Genomic DNA, 16751 nt, shown 5'->3' on the forward strand with positions numbered 1-16751 from the left:
TTAAAAGATGAAAGTCAGTGAAATAACAAATACACCAAATCAATCAGCCAACAAATGAATCCTTGAACGAGAGGTGTCCTACCTTGTGTAAAGGTTGTAGTGAGGTTCCTGCTGTGGTCAGTCAGTCCAGCTCATGTACCTGCTGCATAGGGGCAGAGGTGGTCCGGCCTGGCTCAGCAGTCCTCTTGGCCATGATATCCCACTGAGGGGCTTTGGGCTTCATACCTGGCAGAGGAAAGATGGATATTAATACAGTCACAGACACTAGGGAAGGGCATGTGAAATTATTGCACCATTTAAATATCAGGATTTTTGGAACGCACAGAGAGACCGAGTAGCCAAACGTGCGCTAGTTAGACAAACGTGTTGCTGCAACAGGTTCTCTCATCGGGTAGTGGTGGTCTCGACTGCATCAAATCGATGTGAAGAAGATAGCTAGCTAACGTAACGAGGCTAATTGAGGCTATTTTGCTGCGCTCCCTGTCCTAGTCTACAACAACTCCATATTAAATCATCATATAGCAGTTGGTTGATCGTTGTAATTGTAGCCTACTCCCTCATTTCGCCAACCGAATCCCATCATTTTAAATTCCATTTTGCATTGATTAGAAATCTCCCACTTCACTTGCTACACACAGAGCCTCTGACTGTACTGCCGCTTTGATTGACAGACAATAACACGCTACAAGTGTGAAGTGCGTAGGCTACCGGTACATCTTTTTGTTAATAGGGCACGCTCATAAAAACTGTCATAAAACTGCTTTATTAAAATGTCTAATGTAATGGTCTATCCTTGCAGACTATGTAGCAATGTCATATACATCATTTCACTTTAGACAAAGCCTTTTGTGGATACTCTTGCAAGTAATGGAATACTAACGTCTGCTCGGATACTGAAATATTCTAATACCCGTGCCCATGGCTAGCAGACAGAATCAAGATTCTAGTCTATTGTAAAGCCTTTGCGCTGCCTTCAGCACTGAGCGACTGATGCTGATGGAGCAGCAGAGTTAAAAGGTTACCTCTACTGCCCCGTTGATCTTCTGTAGTACTGCATGTTCATGCCTGACCTCTCCTGCCCCCTGTTGGTCTTCTGTAGTAATGCATGTTCATGTCTGACCTCTCCTGCCCTCTGTTGGTCTTCTGTAGTAATGCATGTTCATGTCTGACCTCTCCTGCCCTCTGTTGGTCTTCTGTAGTAATGCATGTTCATCTGCCCTGCAGCAGGAGATCCACTCCACCCAGTGACACATCTCCTGTCCCAAACCCTGACCCCCACTCCAGACAGAAGGGTGTCTTATTAGATATCAGACAATTGTGTGAACAGGGCTATAATCAAACTGATCTATACAGCATATCAATGAGATTGATGGAAACTTGCTGTAGCATATTCATGTTAATAATGTAGTTGTGCAGTCCGTAACGTGTGCGTAACCAGAGGACAGATCAATTAATTTTCCTAAATGAAAATGAGTCATGAAGTGGCGTTCAGACAGACAGCACATACAGTTGAAGTCAGAAGTTTACATGCACCATAGCCAACTTCATTTAAACTCAGTTTTTCACAATTCCTGACATTTAATCCTAGTTCAAATTCCCTTCCTTAGGTCAGTTAGGATCACCACTTTATTTTAAGAACTTGAAATGTCAGAATAATAGTAGAGAGAATGATTTATTTCAGCTTTTATTTCTTTCACCACATTCTCAGTGGGTCAGAAGTTTACATACACTCAATTAGCATTTGGTAACATTGCCTTTCAATTTTTCAGTTCTGCCCACAACACGGCTGCGTGGTCCCATGGTGTTTATACTGGCGTACTATTGTTTGTACAGATGAACGTGGTACCTTCAGGCGTTTGGAAATTGCACCCAAGGATGAACCAGACTTGTATAGGTCTACAATTTCTTTGAGGTCTTGGCTGATTTCTTTTGATTTTCCCATGATGTCAAGCAAAGAGGCACTGAGTTTGAAGGCCTTGAAATACATCCACAGGTACACCTCCAATTGACTCAAATGATGTCAATTAGCCTATCAGAAGCTTTTAAAGCCACGACATCATTTTCTGGAATTTTCCAAGCTGTTTAAAAAGCACAGTCAACTTAGTATATGTAAACTTCTGACCCACTGGAATTGTGATACAGTGAATTATAAGTGAAATAATCTGTCTATAAACAATTGTTGTAAAAATTACTTGTGTCATACACAAAGTAGATGTCCTAACCGACTTGCCAATACTATATTTTGTTAACAAGAAATGTGTGGAGTGGTTGAAAAATGAGTTTTAATGACTCCAACATACGTGTATGTAAACTTCCCACTTCAACTGTATTCTAGGAGTCTTGTCTCCTGTCCAAACCCAGAGAAGATGTCTGTAGACACCAGCAGCACTGCAGGGTTACCCAAACTCAGTCCTGCTCCTCCCTGGGTGCACGTTTTGGTTTAATGCCCTAGCACTACACACGATTCAAATAACCAACTCAGCATCAAGCTTTGCTTATTTGAATCAGAAGTGTGGTGCTAGGGCCAAAACCAAAATGTGCACCCAGGGAGGGGCAGGACTGAGTTTGGGAGACCTTGTATTAGAAGACACGGAAGACACTATAGCTCCCTCCCTCCCGCCGTTACGCTCCACATCTTCCCCCTCCACGTTTCTCCTTCTATCTCTATGTAACACACACATTGACAGGTGCCCCCTCCTTCCTGATCATGGACATAGTCCCTAGTGAGTGTGGACTAGCCCTGCTGTGGTCCAGGAGAGAAGGCTTATTAGGGAGCGAGGTCCCAGCGAACCACACCACCCCTCTGGTCTCAGATAGGTCCTGGCTACCGCACCGTTACCATGACAACACCCGTCGTAGCCTAGAGCGATATACACCACAGAGAAAGAAACCAGCCTTCACTACAGCCTACTGAGATGGATGTACAGAGACAAAGAGAGAGACACGGAGAGAGCAGAACAAACAAAAAGAAGAGAACGGTGCAAGAGAAGAAGAGGGGGTAAAGGAGAGAGCGACGGAGACAGATGGTGCAAAAATAATAAACTGTCAAGGGAGAGAGAGAAAGTGAAAGGCGGAAAGTTGGTGAGCGAAAAAAGAGGGGCATGTATAACCAGTTACATTGAGACAAAGGGAGATGAGGGGGAGGGGTGGAGAAAGGGAGTCTGCAAAAAAAAAAAAAAAAAAAAAGAAAGATGGCTGCTAAGACAAGACGTTGGGGTGCCGACTCAAACCCCAATGGAGTGCAGCAATGACCACAACGGTTTTCCATCAACATCCCAAGGGCTCCAACCCCTTTCTACTCCTCTCCCGCACCTCGGTCTCTCACCATCAATGCCGTTGTGCTGCTCGTAGGTGCGTTTGCCCAGGATGGTGGGCGAGCCGTTGTTGAGGATGTTGGGTGTGGACTTGATGGGTGTCAGGCTACCCGTGGTGACCGTCTGGCCACGCGGGGGGTCATGTTTGGGAGGACACGGGTGGGCCTCTGGGGACCCGGAGAGAGGAGGAGGACAGAAGACACAGGAGAAGAGACAGGTGGGAGAGAAAGGAAGAGAACGGAAAGATATGAGTTTAAATCGCAAAATCAACACTGGCTAAAACAGACAAGACAATACAGTATACCATTTAGCAGACTGAAAATTAAAGACTACAGATGGGCGTAACAGATCCTCACCTAGATATCGGACAACAGACTCCAGAGGCTTCCTCTCAACTGGCTTCAGCGGCAAGGGCTTTTTGGGCTCGTCTGGCAACCGCAGCACACCTGAAATGCACCAGAGTCAGAATGCATGTACCACATTTCAGCAGACCGTTACATAAGACAGCCACTGAGACCTTTCAAAACATTTTGCACCAGGAAAATAAAACGAGCGTTTCTTATTGGACAATTCCAGGTAGTCCCTCCCTGTTTTACTTAGTTTTCGTCCGTTTGGTGCCTTAATGAACAGGACCCAGGTCCTTGTCGTACTCTCGCTACGCCTTGATTTTGGGTGGTGAGGAGGAGGGTAGGGGGTTGAGGGGTACAGTACTCACACTCTTGTTTGATTTGGGCTGTATTGAGAGGGAGGTAAGGGTGTCGGGCGAGGAAGCGCGGTCTGATGATGTCCTGACAAACTCGTCGGGCGGCGCGTGTCACCTGGGTGGTCTGTAGGTAGAAGGCCTGTTTCGTCTTCACAGCAAACTTGGGGCTCCCACCGTGGCGCATGGGAACACTGTGAGGAGACTGGCGGGTGGGGGAAGAGAGAGAAATTGTTAAGAGAATGGACAACAAATCAGAGACAAGAGTGGAGTCCAAGACAAAAAGTTGTTATACAGAGGGGCTGGGAAGTTTTCTGGTCAGTTTCGCATTATCCTTGAAAATGGTTTTATCCAATACATGATCTCTCAGTTTGAGTTGTTTACCATGTTGTTGCGGTTGGGTCCAGGTCGCTCTCCTTCTAGTCTGGTTGGCATCTTCAGTCCTCCATACTTCTTCCAGTAGGTCCAGCAGGAGGCACACAGACGACACTGCATGTTGGGGGGACCCCACGAGTACCACTGGTACGAGCTGGTGGCTACACGCACAGAGAGAAAGGAGGACACACACACACACGTCGAGAGACATCCACACACAGACTCAGTGAGTCTTTAAATCATTAAAGACTTTATTAACACTACTAAAATGGCTCTGAATAGATTCTACTGCAGCGTGAGCTGAGCTTTGCCTCGCTCTCCCGTCTTAAAAACTCCCACTCCTTCATTGTTAAAGAACAGCAATAGAGATGGAGGCTTGGCTTGGAGCCTTGCTACCCAAGCATGGGGAAGAGATCATACTAGGATGAGAGTGATTCTCACGGTTCTTCAGGAGGTACTGTATATCTGTACTAGGAGTACTCTTGACTCCCAGGTTTACTTCCTGGTCTCTTTTCTAACATCATCATGGTCTTTATTTCATCATCCAGGAAACAGGACAGTTGTGGCGTTACTCACTGTAGCAGCTTTCGCAGGCGCGGCCCAGACCTGGGGTCTGTCCTGGGGGAACTGATATCACCCCCAGGGCTCCAGGCAAACCCCCGGCTCCGACTGCGGCTCCAGCTGCCGCCCCGGAGCCGTTCACCAGGCCTCCCACACCTCCAGGCTTTACACTGTTAACACTCAGCTGGTTGGGGTTGGGCTTGTTGCTATGAGGAAGTGGGCAGAGGATCAGAGACAGAGATGCAACGTACTGTATAATCTGCGGTCGTCACTATCTGGGCAAGTTGCAAAGTCATAAACCCCGCCTATTTCTACAATTTATCTTCTTAAAATCAGATTTTAAACCTAACTGATAACCTTATGCCTAACCCGAACCTTAAATTAAGACCAAAAAACTTTGCAGCTTGACCATCTAGTGGGAACCGTCATCTGCAGCCAGTCCCAAATATCTCCCTAACCCTTCGGCACCATCCCTCCATTGTTTGCAGACTCTCCACCATTGCCGATTACACTTATACAGAGCATTCCGATCTGCAAAGGCCGAAGACTTAGCGGCAGGGTGCAAATTGGGACCCGCTGTAGGAGCCTGACAAGAAATCACAGTATCCCAGTCCCCAGTAGCCAGCCAGACAGATACTCACTAGTTGGGGATGTAGACTTGCTTCAACTTGCTCTCTGCCTCTGCTGCTTTTAACCGTTTCTGCTGTACGTATCTGTCTGTGGTCTTCCACATATAGTAGTACTCTATGATACTGGTCAGGGATTTCCAGGGGAGCTGCCGAGGAGGACGAGACACAAGCGGTTTCAACATCACAGATATCCCACCGTCATGCTTTAGAGCCGTTTCCACCTCACAGCAAAGCGGTCCTCGCCATCATGCTTTAGGGCACTACATTAGTACATTTCCTACATCTTTGTAAGCAAATACTTTGATCTTCGGCAGGGGGAAATGAGCACTGCGCTCTTAAAAAAAAAAAAAAAAAAAAAAAAGTTTGAAAGAGGCAACTGAATTGTCAGGATGCCAGAGAGCAAGCCCCACCCCTAACAGCAGCCCGTGGCTGTGGGCTGAGTAGTGCACCGACTAACCCACCACCAGGTGGCAGAATGAGGCACAGTGTAAAGACAGCAGAAACCTCATTTATTCTTCCCCCTCAGGGCAACAGCAGCACCTGGCTGACAGAGATAGACATACAGTATCCATCTCTATGGCTACAGCAGACATGCTGGGCTCTCAATAGGATGCCTGTGAGTCTCTGAGTTGAGTGTCTCACTATTAGAGACAAAGGATGGGCAGCTTTGATGGGGGTGGGGGCCACACAAAAAAAATAAAAAAACATTGGCCCCCCACCCACCTTGCGAGCAAAACATGTTTACCCTCTTGAAAACAGAGAGAAAACATTTATGTTTTACAGTTCATTTCCTGCAATGCTACAGATTTTGCCATGGAGTAAAGATTTAGCTATTTTCTAACTAATTTAATGTAATAGTCATTCTGCCATGGGGAAATTGATCCGCGGGCCACCAGTTGCCCATCCCAGAGATACATATTGTGAGCCTTGAACTGAGCCGGTTCCATGTAGATCAGAGCCTCCTTGTCGAGGCTAGTCCAAGCCAAGGCAGCAGAACCTTCCTGACTGGCTACCCGTCGGTCTGTACTCACAAAGTCCTGTTGTATGTCTGTGAAGTCTTTCCCGTATTTCTCCAGGGCCTCTTCAAACAGGTTGGCCTCGGAGGCGCTCCACTCCTCCATCTCGTCCCGGCAGAGAACAGGCCCTCCCTGGGGAACCAGCGCAGCGATGGCCCGCGTCATGTCATAACGTGTCTTATCCAGGCTGTCCATGGCATGGAACTGGGGAGAGGAGAGGGGGGGTAGTGTTCGGTAGGCACAAAACAGAAGAAACGCATCATAACTGGGGAGGTACCATCTGTACTGGTTCAATATGAAACACTTCTGTGCGTTTTTTAAAATTCTATTTAACATTATTGAGGCAAGTCAGTTAAGAACAAATTCTTATTTACAATGACGGCCTACCAAAAGGCCTCCTGCGGGGACGGGGGCCTGGGATTAAAATAAATAAAGAAATGCAATATAAATATATTTTACCTTCTAGGCAAGTCAGTTAAGAATAAATTATTATTTTCAATGATGGCCTAGGAACAGTAGGTTAACTGCCTGTTCAGGGGCAGAACGACAGATTTGTACCTTGTCAGCTCGGGGATTTGAACATAAAACCTTTCGGTTACTAGTCCAACGCTCTAACCACCAGACTACCCTGCCGCCCCACAACAAGACAGACAACACAACAAACAGAAACCTAGGACAACATAGCGAGGCAGCAACACATAACATGGCAGCAACACAACATGGTAGCAGCGCAAAACATGGTACAAACATTATTGGGCACAGACAACAGCACAAAGGGCAAGAAGGTAGAGACAACAATACATCACGCAAAGCAGCCACAACTGTCAGTAAGAGTGTCCATGATTGAGTCTTTGAATTAAGAGAGAACTGTGTGCCCTAATGAACACAACCCTGGTTTACGGTGTGCCCTAATGAACACAACCCTGGTTTTTCCACATACACCCAGCAAACAAAACCCACCCTCGTAACATACAATTCAAGCAAAGGGTCCCCATTATTCTGCTTGTCAAAGCCATCAAATGTAAGGAACAAAGCATAGTCAAAAAACAGAAGTGGATGGGCTGTTATCTTGTCACTTGACTTCGTGTGAGCGTCTCTATTGGCGAGTCTGAGAGGATGTGTGTTGTGCGCATGTGTTCATGGATGTGTGTACTCTGAAAGCTGTAGCTCGGAGGCCTGCGTTTCATGTTTTATATATGAGGTGCAGAAGTGGGCCGGAACGTGTGGCGTCTGGGGCAGGCTGAAGCCTGCTCGTTACTGATCCTCACACTATGGCAAGCGAACACACACAAACAAGCTCACATACACACCTTCTACTGTAGCTCCCAGCATACCCCTGGGCTAACAGCACTCAACTCTGGCCTGACCCTACCTAGGGAAGTGGGCAATGTGTGTGTGTGTGTGTCTTACCAGGGTGATGTCTCGAGAGGCAGCAGCAGCACTCATGTGAAGACTGGGCTGCCGGACAGAACTACTGCAGTCTAGAGCCCGCGCAAAGGTACCGACTGACCTGAGAGAGAGAGAGGGAGGAGGAGGCAGAGGGAAAGAGATGGATGAGACAGGGATACAATTTTTACATTTACGTTATTTAGCAGATGCTCTTATCCAAAGTGCCAGATATCATGTTTTTGGCAATAGTGCAAATCTGACTAGATGGACCAGTCTTCTTACTGATCCGATACCCTTGCACCCCGTTTTACCGAGCCTGACAAAAAATGTCTTACTGAAAAATATTTTACATTGGCTATCCAGTTCACAGCAGTCTTACCAAGGCACTGCCCCTACAGTAGAACCACTTACCCATTCACCACAGCCCACCGGACCGGAGCCACTTACCGAGCCACAACCAGGAACTGGTCGATCTGTTTCTCTGTGAGGGGACTGCTGGGGTCCCACACCCTCTCCTCCAGCTCGGCCAGGTCCCTGCCATCCTCCTCACCTGGGGGTCCAATTAGCACAGTCACCAGTGAGTAAGCAGTCAGCACAGTCACCAGTGAGTAAGCAGTCAGCACAGTCACCAGTGAGTAAGCAGTCAGCACAGTCACCAGTGAGTAAGCAGTCAGCACAGTCACCAGTCTGATACACTCTATCAGACTAGACAGCCCTGTGGTTAATCAAAGTCAATTTAGTTCTGGCTTTCCAACAGTCTTGGGGTGTTGTGGTTACGATTCCTTCGATAGAGGGATCCACAAAACTGTGAATATCCTGCCCTTTGACCCTCACCAACACTATTGGTGTGACATGGCTCCTCAGTAAAACTCACTTTGATAACACACTCCTTGTCATAACGTTGCAAAACTGTTCCAATTGCAGTGGGTTTATTAGGCAGTGGGACAGACGCCCATGCCCTCCCACTGACTGAGCCTTGAGATGGGATCGGACCCTGCTTGCACTACCAGAGAGAATACTAGCCAGGAGGCTAATCTACCAGCTAGCGTGTCACATTTACCTATGGAAAATGCTAACAGTCCAGTTTTGTGTACGAGTGTCTCTGGCGTGCGTACCCTCTTTAAGGAAGTCTGTGATGTCTGCCTGGTACTTGTTCCCCACCCTGATCTCCCCTTTATCAGCCAGCAGAGTCTTCTGTTGGGGGTCGTAGACCAGGGAGTAGAAGAACGCATCCTGGAGAGAGAGGGAGAGGGAGGAGGAAGAGAAGTGAAAAAAAAGGAGGGATAGAGAGAGGAGACATTAGAAAAGAGTTAGAGAAGTGGGAATTAAGAAATTGAGTGGGGTTGTGGATTGTTTGCATGTATGCATGTATGTAGAGAGCAGTCTTTCATTTCCTCATTACTGACTGTGAGAAGAACATTCTGGGTCAACACACTGAATTATTCATACAGCACTAAGACTCACAACTAACACACATCACAGTCAGTAGGACACAGGCACACAAACTCACCCAACATGGTCATACAGTACCAGTCAAAAGTTTGGACACATCTACTCATTCCAGGGTTTTTCTTTATTTTTACTACTTTCTACATTGCAGAATAATAGTGACATCAAAACTATGAAATAACACACATAGTAACCCCAAAAAAGTGATAAACAAATCAAAATACATTTTAAATTCTTCAAAGCAGCCACCCTTCGCCTTGACAGCTTTACGCACTCCTGGCATTCTCTCAACCAGTTTCACATGGAATGCCTTCCCAACAGTCTTGAAGAAGTTCCCACATATGCTGAGCACTTGTTGGCTGCTTTTACTTCACTCTGCAGTCCAACTCATCCCAAACCATCTCAATTGTGTTGAGGTCAAGGGATTGGGGAGGCCAGGTCATCTGTTACAGCACTCCATCAATCTCCTTCTTGGTCAAATAGCCCTTACACCGCCTGGGAGGTGACAAAATATATCCAATCTAGTTTGCGCTTAGTGGGACTATCGCTGCAGAATGCTATGCTAGCCATGCTGGTTAAGTGTGCCTTGAATTCTAAATAAAATCAATGAGTGTCACCAGCAAAGCACCATTACACTTCCTCCTCCATACTTCACAGTGGGAACCACACATGCGGATATCATCCGTTCACCTACTCTCACAAAGACACAGCAGTTGGAACCAAAAATATCAAATTTAGACTCATCAGATTAAATGACAGATTTCCACCGGTCTAATGACCATTGCTTTTGTTTCTTGGTCGAAGCAAGTCTCTTATTCTTATTGTCTGTTACTTGAACTCTGAAGCATTTATTTGAGCTGCAATTTCTGAGGCTGGTAACTAAAGAACTTATCCTCTGCAGCAGAGGTAACTCTGGGTCTTACTTTCCTGTGGCGGTCCTCATGAGAGCCAGTTTCATCATAGCAATTGATGGTTTTTGCGACTGCACTTGAAGAAATGTTCAAAGTTCTTGACATTTTCCGTATTGACTGACCTTCATGTCTTAAAGTAATGGACTGTTTCTCTTTGCTTATTTGAGCTGATCTTGCCATAAAATGGACAAAATATCTTCTGTATTCCCAACCCTACCATGTCACAAGACAACTGATTGGCTCAAACGCATTAAGACATTCCACAAATTAACTTAAGGCACACCTGTTAATTGAAATACATTCCAGGTGAATACCTCGTGAAGCTGGTGGAGAGAACGCCAAGAGTGTGCAAAGCTGTCATCAAAGCAAAGGGTGGCTACTATACATTTTGATTTGAATAATATTTTTTGGGGGGTTACTACATGATTCCACATGCGTTATTTCATAGCTTTGATGTCTTCACTGTTATTCTACAATGTAGAAAATAGTTAAAAAAAATAAAAACCCTTGAATGAGTAGGTGTGTCCAAACATTTGACTGGTACTGTACATCAAAGCCATACATAAGAGGCTATGGCACACACCATTCACTCTCTGAGAAGACAGTAAAGACAGCCACCTACCTCCCGGTCCAGATATGACTTCAGAGCCTCAGTCTCATTGAGCAGAGTGACACAACACTTCCCCCTGAGACAGACACACAATCTGATTGAGATGTAGCTCTTAAATACAGTACAGCCGTATAACACCAATGCGTTCCTATAATACAGGTGAAAGTGCCATCTGTTTTCCAGGCTGTGTTTTAACATATACCAACTCTCATGGTCTGTAGCAAGGAGCTAACATAAGGTGAGATGGTAAGGACATGTCATACCGGATGTGTGTAGCAGGTAATGACTCTAGCTGCCGGGACAGGAACAACTCTCTGTGTCTCAGCTGGTGTTTCTGTTTCTCTGGCAGGTCAACTGGGTTCAACTCCGGGTTCTCCATCTCCTCCTCCAGCTCTCCTGATAGGGGTTAAAGGTCATGTTAGTTAGTTAGCTCACACACACACACAAACGGGGGTTTCGGGCAGAACTGGCAAGGACTGAGCCAAGTGCGGGCACCACATACTGAAGAACCAGAGACCTAGAGCCAAACTAAAGGATTAGATGCTACAGAGATTTGTTTTCCAGGAAAACAGTGACAACAAACAAAAACAGTATTCACACCATGAAGGTAGCTAGGGTAATGAGGCAGATGAGCTAGGGTAATGATCCAGAGGAGTTCACGTCAATGCTTTGTGGCACTGCAGGTGCCAGGCTCATTTAGTAAATGAGAATATTGATCCCTGCCTGGACTGGCGAGTTTCTCTATAAGCCCCTCTATTCTCCCCCAGCATGTTTCTCTCTAACCTCTCCCTCTACTTCTTTCTTTATACCCCCTCTCCATGTGGGAGAAGACACAGAAGAGACGGTATTGCAGCAGGCGTTGGATGCGTGTGATCTATGAGGAAGGAGCTCAAGGCGGGAGGGAGACGATGGGGGAGGCGGGAGAGCGACAGTGCATTCGGAAAGTATTCAGACCCCTTCACTCTTTGTTACGTTAAAGCCACATTCTAAAATGGATTCAACTGCCCCCCCCCCCCCCAGTCTACACACAATACCCCATAAAACAAAGCAAAAAAAATCAGAAATGTTCGAACAGGTTCAGGTTTGGCCTCTAGCTGGGCAACTCAAGGACATTCAGAGACTTGTCCCGAAGCCACTCCTGCATTGTCTTGGCTGTGTGCTTATGGTCGTTATCTTGTTGGAAGGTGAACCGTCGCCCCAGTCTGAGGTCCTGAGCGCTCTGGAACAGGTTTTCACCAAGGAGCTCCCTGTACTTCGCTCCATTCATCTTTCCCTTGATCTGGATTATTCTCCCAGTCCCTGCTGCTGAAAAACATCCCCACAGCATGATGCTGCCACCACCATGCTTCACCGTTGGGATTGTGCCAGGTTTCCTCCAGATGTGACACTTAGCACTTAGGCCAAAGAGTTCAATCTTGGTTTCATCAGAGCAGAGAATCATGTTTCTCATTATCTGAGAGTCCTTCAGGTGCCTTTTGGCAAACTCCAAGCGGGCTGTCATGTGACTTTTACTGAAGAGTGGCTTCCGTCTGGCCACTCTACCATAAAGACCTGATTGTTGGAGTGCTGCAGAGACGGTTGTCCTTCTGGAAGTTTCTCCCATATCCAAAGAGGAACTCTAGAGCTCTGTCAGACCAAGGCCCTTCTCCCCCGATTGCCCAGTTTGGCCGGGCGGCTAGCTCTAGGAAGAGTCTTGGTGGTTCCAAACTTCTTTCATTTAAGAATGATGGAGGCCACTGTGTCCTTGGGGACCTTCAATGTTACAGAAATGTTTTGGTACCCTTCCCCAGATCTGTGCATCAACACAATCTGTGCCTCCCGGAGATCTATGGATAATTCCTTCTCTCTCATTGCTTGGTTTTTGCTCTGAGATGCACGGTCGACTGTGGGACCTGATATAGACAGATGTGTGCCTTTCCAAATCATATCCAATCAATTCAATTTACCACAGGTGAACTCCAATCAAGTTGAAGAAACATATTAAGGATAATCAATGGAAACCAGATGAACCTGAGCTCAATAGAGTCTCATAGCAAAGAGAATTAAAAACCTGTTTTTGCTTTGTTATTATGGGGTACTGTGTAGATTGATATGGAAAACATTTAATTTAATCCATTTCAGAGTAAGGCTGTAATGTAACAAAATGTTAAATAAGTGAAGGGGTCTGAATACTTTCCAAATGCACTCTGTGTGATTAAGATCCACATCTATATATAAGGAGCGAGGGTGACCGAGAAGAAGAAGGGAGAGGGAAGACGAGAGAGACCAGCAGGCACGTACTCCAGCTCATTTGAAGTTTCATTAGAGAAGGCGCTAGACCGGAGACAGGGAGACCCAGGAGAGAGGGAGACTGAACCCAGAGAGAGGGAAACCGAGACCGGAGAGAGGGAAACCGAGACCGGAGAGAGAAGCAATCAAAGGATTTCCAGGAGAAGGGAAGTGGGACCAGAATCAATAAGTGCTCACTCTCACCAACACTCACTCAGCACTCACCAGACAGACTCTTATAGAGACTCTCTTCTTATAGACACCATCACAGAATGGACAGACACTACAGTCCATAGTCCCACAGCCAAACCAATCTGACAAATCATGTACGGTCAGGCAATAGATAGTTGGCCAATGGGCATAAATGAGGGATCTTTTACAGCATTTAAGCTTGCTTCTGTGTAGTTGCATGCACGATATATATCAGTTAACATATCGGACAATATTAGCTAAAAATGCCAACATCGGTATCGGCCCGATGTCTAGTTTAACACCATGCCTAAACCTGATGCGCGCATGTGCAAATTGATTTTGTCCCCCCCCCCACACCAAACGCAACCACGACACAGGTTGAAATATCAAAAACTCTGAACCAATTATATTACATTTGGGGACAGGTTGAAAAGCATTAAAACATTTATGGCAATTTAGCTAGCCAATTTGGGATATAAACGTTGATTTGTTATTTTACCGCTACTCCGACAATTAATCCACACATACAACGGTCAACCGAATCGTTTCTAGTCATCTCTCCTCCTTCCAGGCCTTTTCTTCGTGGACTTTATACGGCGATTGGCATCTAACTTTCATAATATGGTGTATTACCAGAACCGACCGACCTCAGTTCATCTTTCAAATCACCCACGTGGGTATAACCAATAAAGAGCTGGCACGTGGAGATATTCTTCTATAAACCAATGAGGAGATGGGAGAGACAGGACATGAACGGTGTTTACACAATACCGTGTTGGTAATAAAGTATTATTTGTTCGACCGCAACTTCTGGGGTACCTAGCTAGCTTTAGCTTGGTACCTGGCTAGCACCAATACAACCAGCCTGAAAACAATGACCAGTAGAAACTGCAGTCATTTTCATTATTCTTAGCAATGATTTAGGAATCCTTGTGAGTAAGTATTAGCTAGGTAGCCACTTGTTCACCTTTTGAAATTGAACCTCAGTTCATGAAAATAAATAGCTAGCCAGCTACTTAGCCCTGTTGCCCAAAGCTAACGTTAGAAGCAGCCAGCCAGCGCCATCTGGCTAGTAGGCTCGACCGGACCGGGTCGTGTTGTGAAGCTAGCCACAATAAGGATTAGGCACAATAGTTGAACTTGCAGTTTGCCTTCAACATAAAAGTACCTCTTTGAAAGAACTGCAGAAGGTTACAATTGATGGAATCATGCCATATTTAGACTAGATAAATGTTAAACAAGGTTGGAATCTGAAGTTGGAATGTGAAGCAATGAAATGGGGTATCAGTCTACTCGGTGCCACCCACAGAACACAACTGTTAAGAGTTTACACAAATATTAGCGTTGTAGCTCTTATCTCGGGACTGTGTGTGTGAAATCACCTCCCCAGTCAGCCCATTGCGGGTATTGACATTCATAATGCACTGTTCAGCTTTACCTAAGGATTGGGGATTAATGAAATGGGGTATCAGTCTACTCAATACTAGAGGTCGACCGATTATGATTTCTTAACGCCAATACCGATTATTGGAGGACCAAAGAAGCCGATACCGATTAAATCAGACGATTTTTTAAAATGTATTTGTAATAATGACAATTACAACAATACTGAATGAACACTTATTTTAATCTAATATAATAGATCAATAAAATAAATTTAGCCTCAAGTAAATAATGAAACATGTTCAATTTGGTTTAAATAATGCAAAAACAAAGTGTTGGAGAAGAAAGTAAAAGTGCAATATGTGCTAAGTAAGAAAGCTAACGTTTCAGTCCCTTGCTCAGAACATGAGAACATATGAAAGCTGGTGGTTCCTTTTAACATGAGTCTTCAATATTCCCAGGGAAGAAGTTTTAGGTTGTAGTTATAGGAATTATAGGACTATTTCCCTCTATACCATTTGTATTTCATTAACCTTTGTTCTTATAGGCACTTTAGTATTGCCAGTGTAACAGTATAGCTTCCGTCCCTCTCCTCGTTCCTCCCTGGGCTCGAACCAGCAACACAACGACAACAGCCACCATCGAAGCAGCATTACCCATGCAGAGCAAGGGCAACAACTACTAGAAGGCTCAGAGCGAGTGACGTTTGAAACGCTATTAGCGCATGCTAACTAGCTAGCCATTTCATTTCGGATACACCAGCCTCATCTCGGGAGTTGATAGGCTTGAAGTCATAAACAGCGCAATGCTTGACGCACAACAAAGAGCTGCTGGCAAAATGCACGAAAGTTCTGTTTGAATGAATGTTTACGCGCCTGCTTCTGCCTACCACCGCTCAGTCAGATACTTAGATACTTGTATGCTCAGTCAGATTATATGCAACGCAGGACACGCTAGGATAATATCTAGTAATATCAACCATGTGTAGTTAACTAGTGATTATGATTGATTGATTGTTATAAGATAAGTGTAATGCTAGCTAGCAACTTACCTTGGCTTACTGCATTCGCGTAACAGGCAGGCAGTCTCCTTGTGGAGTGCAACGAGAGAGAGGCAGGTCGTTATTGCGTTGGACTAGTTAACTGTAAGGTTGCAAGATTGGATCCCCCGAGCTGACAAGGTGAAAATCTGTTGTTCTGCCCCTGAACGAGGCAGTTAACCCACCGTTCCTAGGCCGTCATTGAAAATAAGAATGTGTTCTTAACTGACTTGCCTAGTTAAATAAAAAAGGTATAAAAATAAAATACATTTAAAAAAAAATAATAATAAAAATCAGCACCCAAAAATACCGATTTCGACTGTTATGAAAACTTGAAATCGGCCCTAATTAAAAATCGGCCATTCCGATTAATCGGTCAACCTCTACTCAATACATGTTGTTTTCCCAACGTCCTCCTCAGAGTTATCAGACTCCAAAAACATCCATGCTGTATTGTTTTTCCTCGGGAATAGTGTTCAATATACATAGGTTGACAAAATGTGGCTCAATTCACAGTTGTTTCAGTCCCGCAATAAGAGCTACGACGCTAATGTTCTCTGGGTGTCACTGAGTAGACTGATAACTATGGATTGTGGATCAATGACATGGGTTAAGACTGTACAGTGAAATAAGTATGCCCCCAATGTAATTCTAAAGAATAATACATTCCGTGTGATTAACAGATGTGAAATTAACAAATTAGTGTCTTTTGTTGATTTTATAACATTCCATCCTCATTTAGCATGATCTATTCAATTATGGCATACATCTACTTTGTATTCATTTACATCACTGTCTATGACATACTTTTATTTTGAAGGCTAACCGCAAAGTCCAATATTGGGCTTATCCTTATTGTGGCTAGCTTCACAACTGGGTCCGACCCACCATTAATCAAACAAGAGCCGTCTTATG

General features: G+C 45.1%; 1 protein-coding gene across 3 annotated transcripts in view; it reads right to left on the minus strand.

The window, feature by feature from the left end:
* The window catches only part of mta1 (metastasis associated 1), a 44084-nt gene that overhangs the window by 867 nt on the left and 26466 nt on the right, over positions 1 to 16751 (minus strand). For all 3 annotated transcript variants that reach the window (XM_021573861.3, XM_090210940.1, XM_090210941.1), the window contains 13 exons: positions 11218 to 11350; positions 10967 to 11030; positions 9100 to 9217; positions 8432 to 8534; positions 8006 to 8105; positions 6611 to 6799; positions 5592 to 5725; positions 4966 to 5156; positions 4399 to 4550; positions 4030 to 4219; positions 3671 to 3760; positions 3326 to 3481; positions 83 to 225 (listed from right to left, as the gene is read on the minus strand). In XM_021573861.3, the coding sequence (XP_021429536.1) occupies positions 122 to 225; positions 3326 to 3481; positions 3671 to 3760; positions 4030 to 4219; positions 4399 to 4550; positions 4966 to 5156; positions 5592 to 5725; positions 6611 to 6799; positions 8006 to 8105; positions 8432 to 8534; positions 9100 to 9217; positions 10967 to 11030; positions 11218 to 11350 (1724 nt within the window). In that variant the 3' untranslated portion in view covers positions 83 to 121. The remainder of the gene's footprint in view (positions 1 to 82; positions 226 to 3325; positions 3482 to 3670; positions 3761 to 4029; positions 4220 to 4398; positions 4551 to 4965; positions 5157 to 5591; positions 5726 to 6610; positions 6800 to 8005; positions 8106 to 8431; positions 8535 to 9099; positions 9218 to 10966; positions 11031 to 11217; positions 11351 to 16751) is intronic.

The sequence above is a fragment of the Oncorhynchus mykiss genome, chromosome 19 (genome assembly GCF_057628025.1).
Source record: "Oncorhynchus mykiss isolate SJ-2025 chromosome 19, ASM5762802v1, whole genome shotgun sequence".
NCBI lineage: Eukaryota > Metazoa > Chordata > Actinopteri > Salmoniformes > Salmonidae > Oncorhynchus > Oncorhynchus mykiss.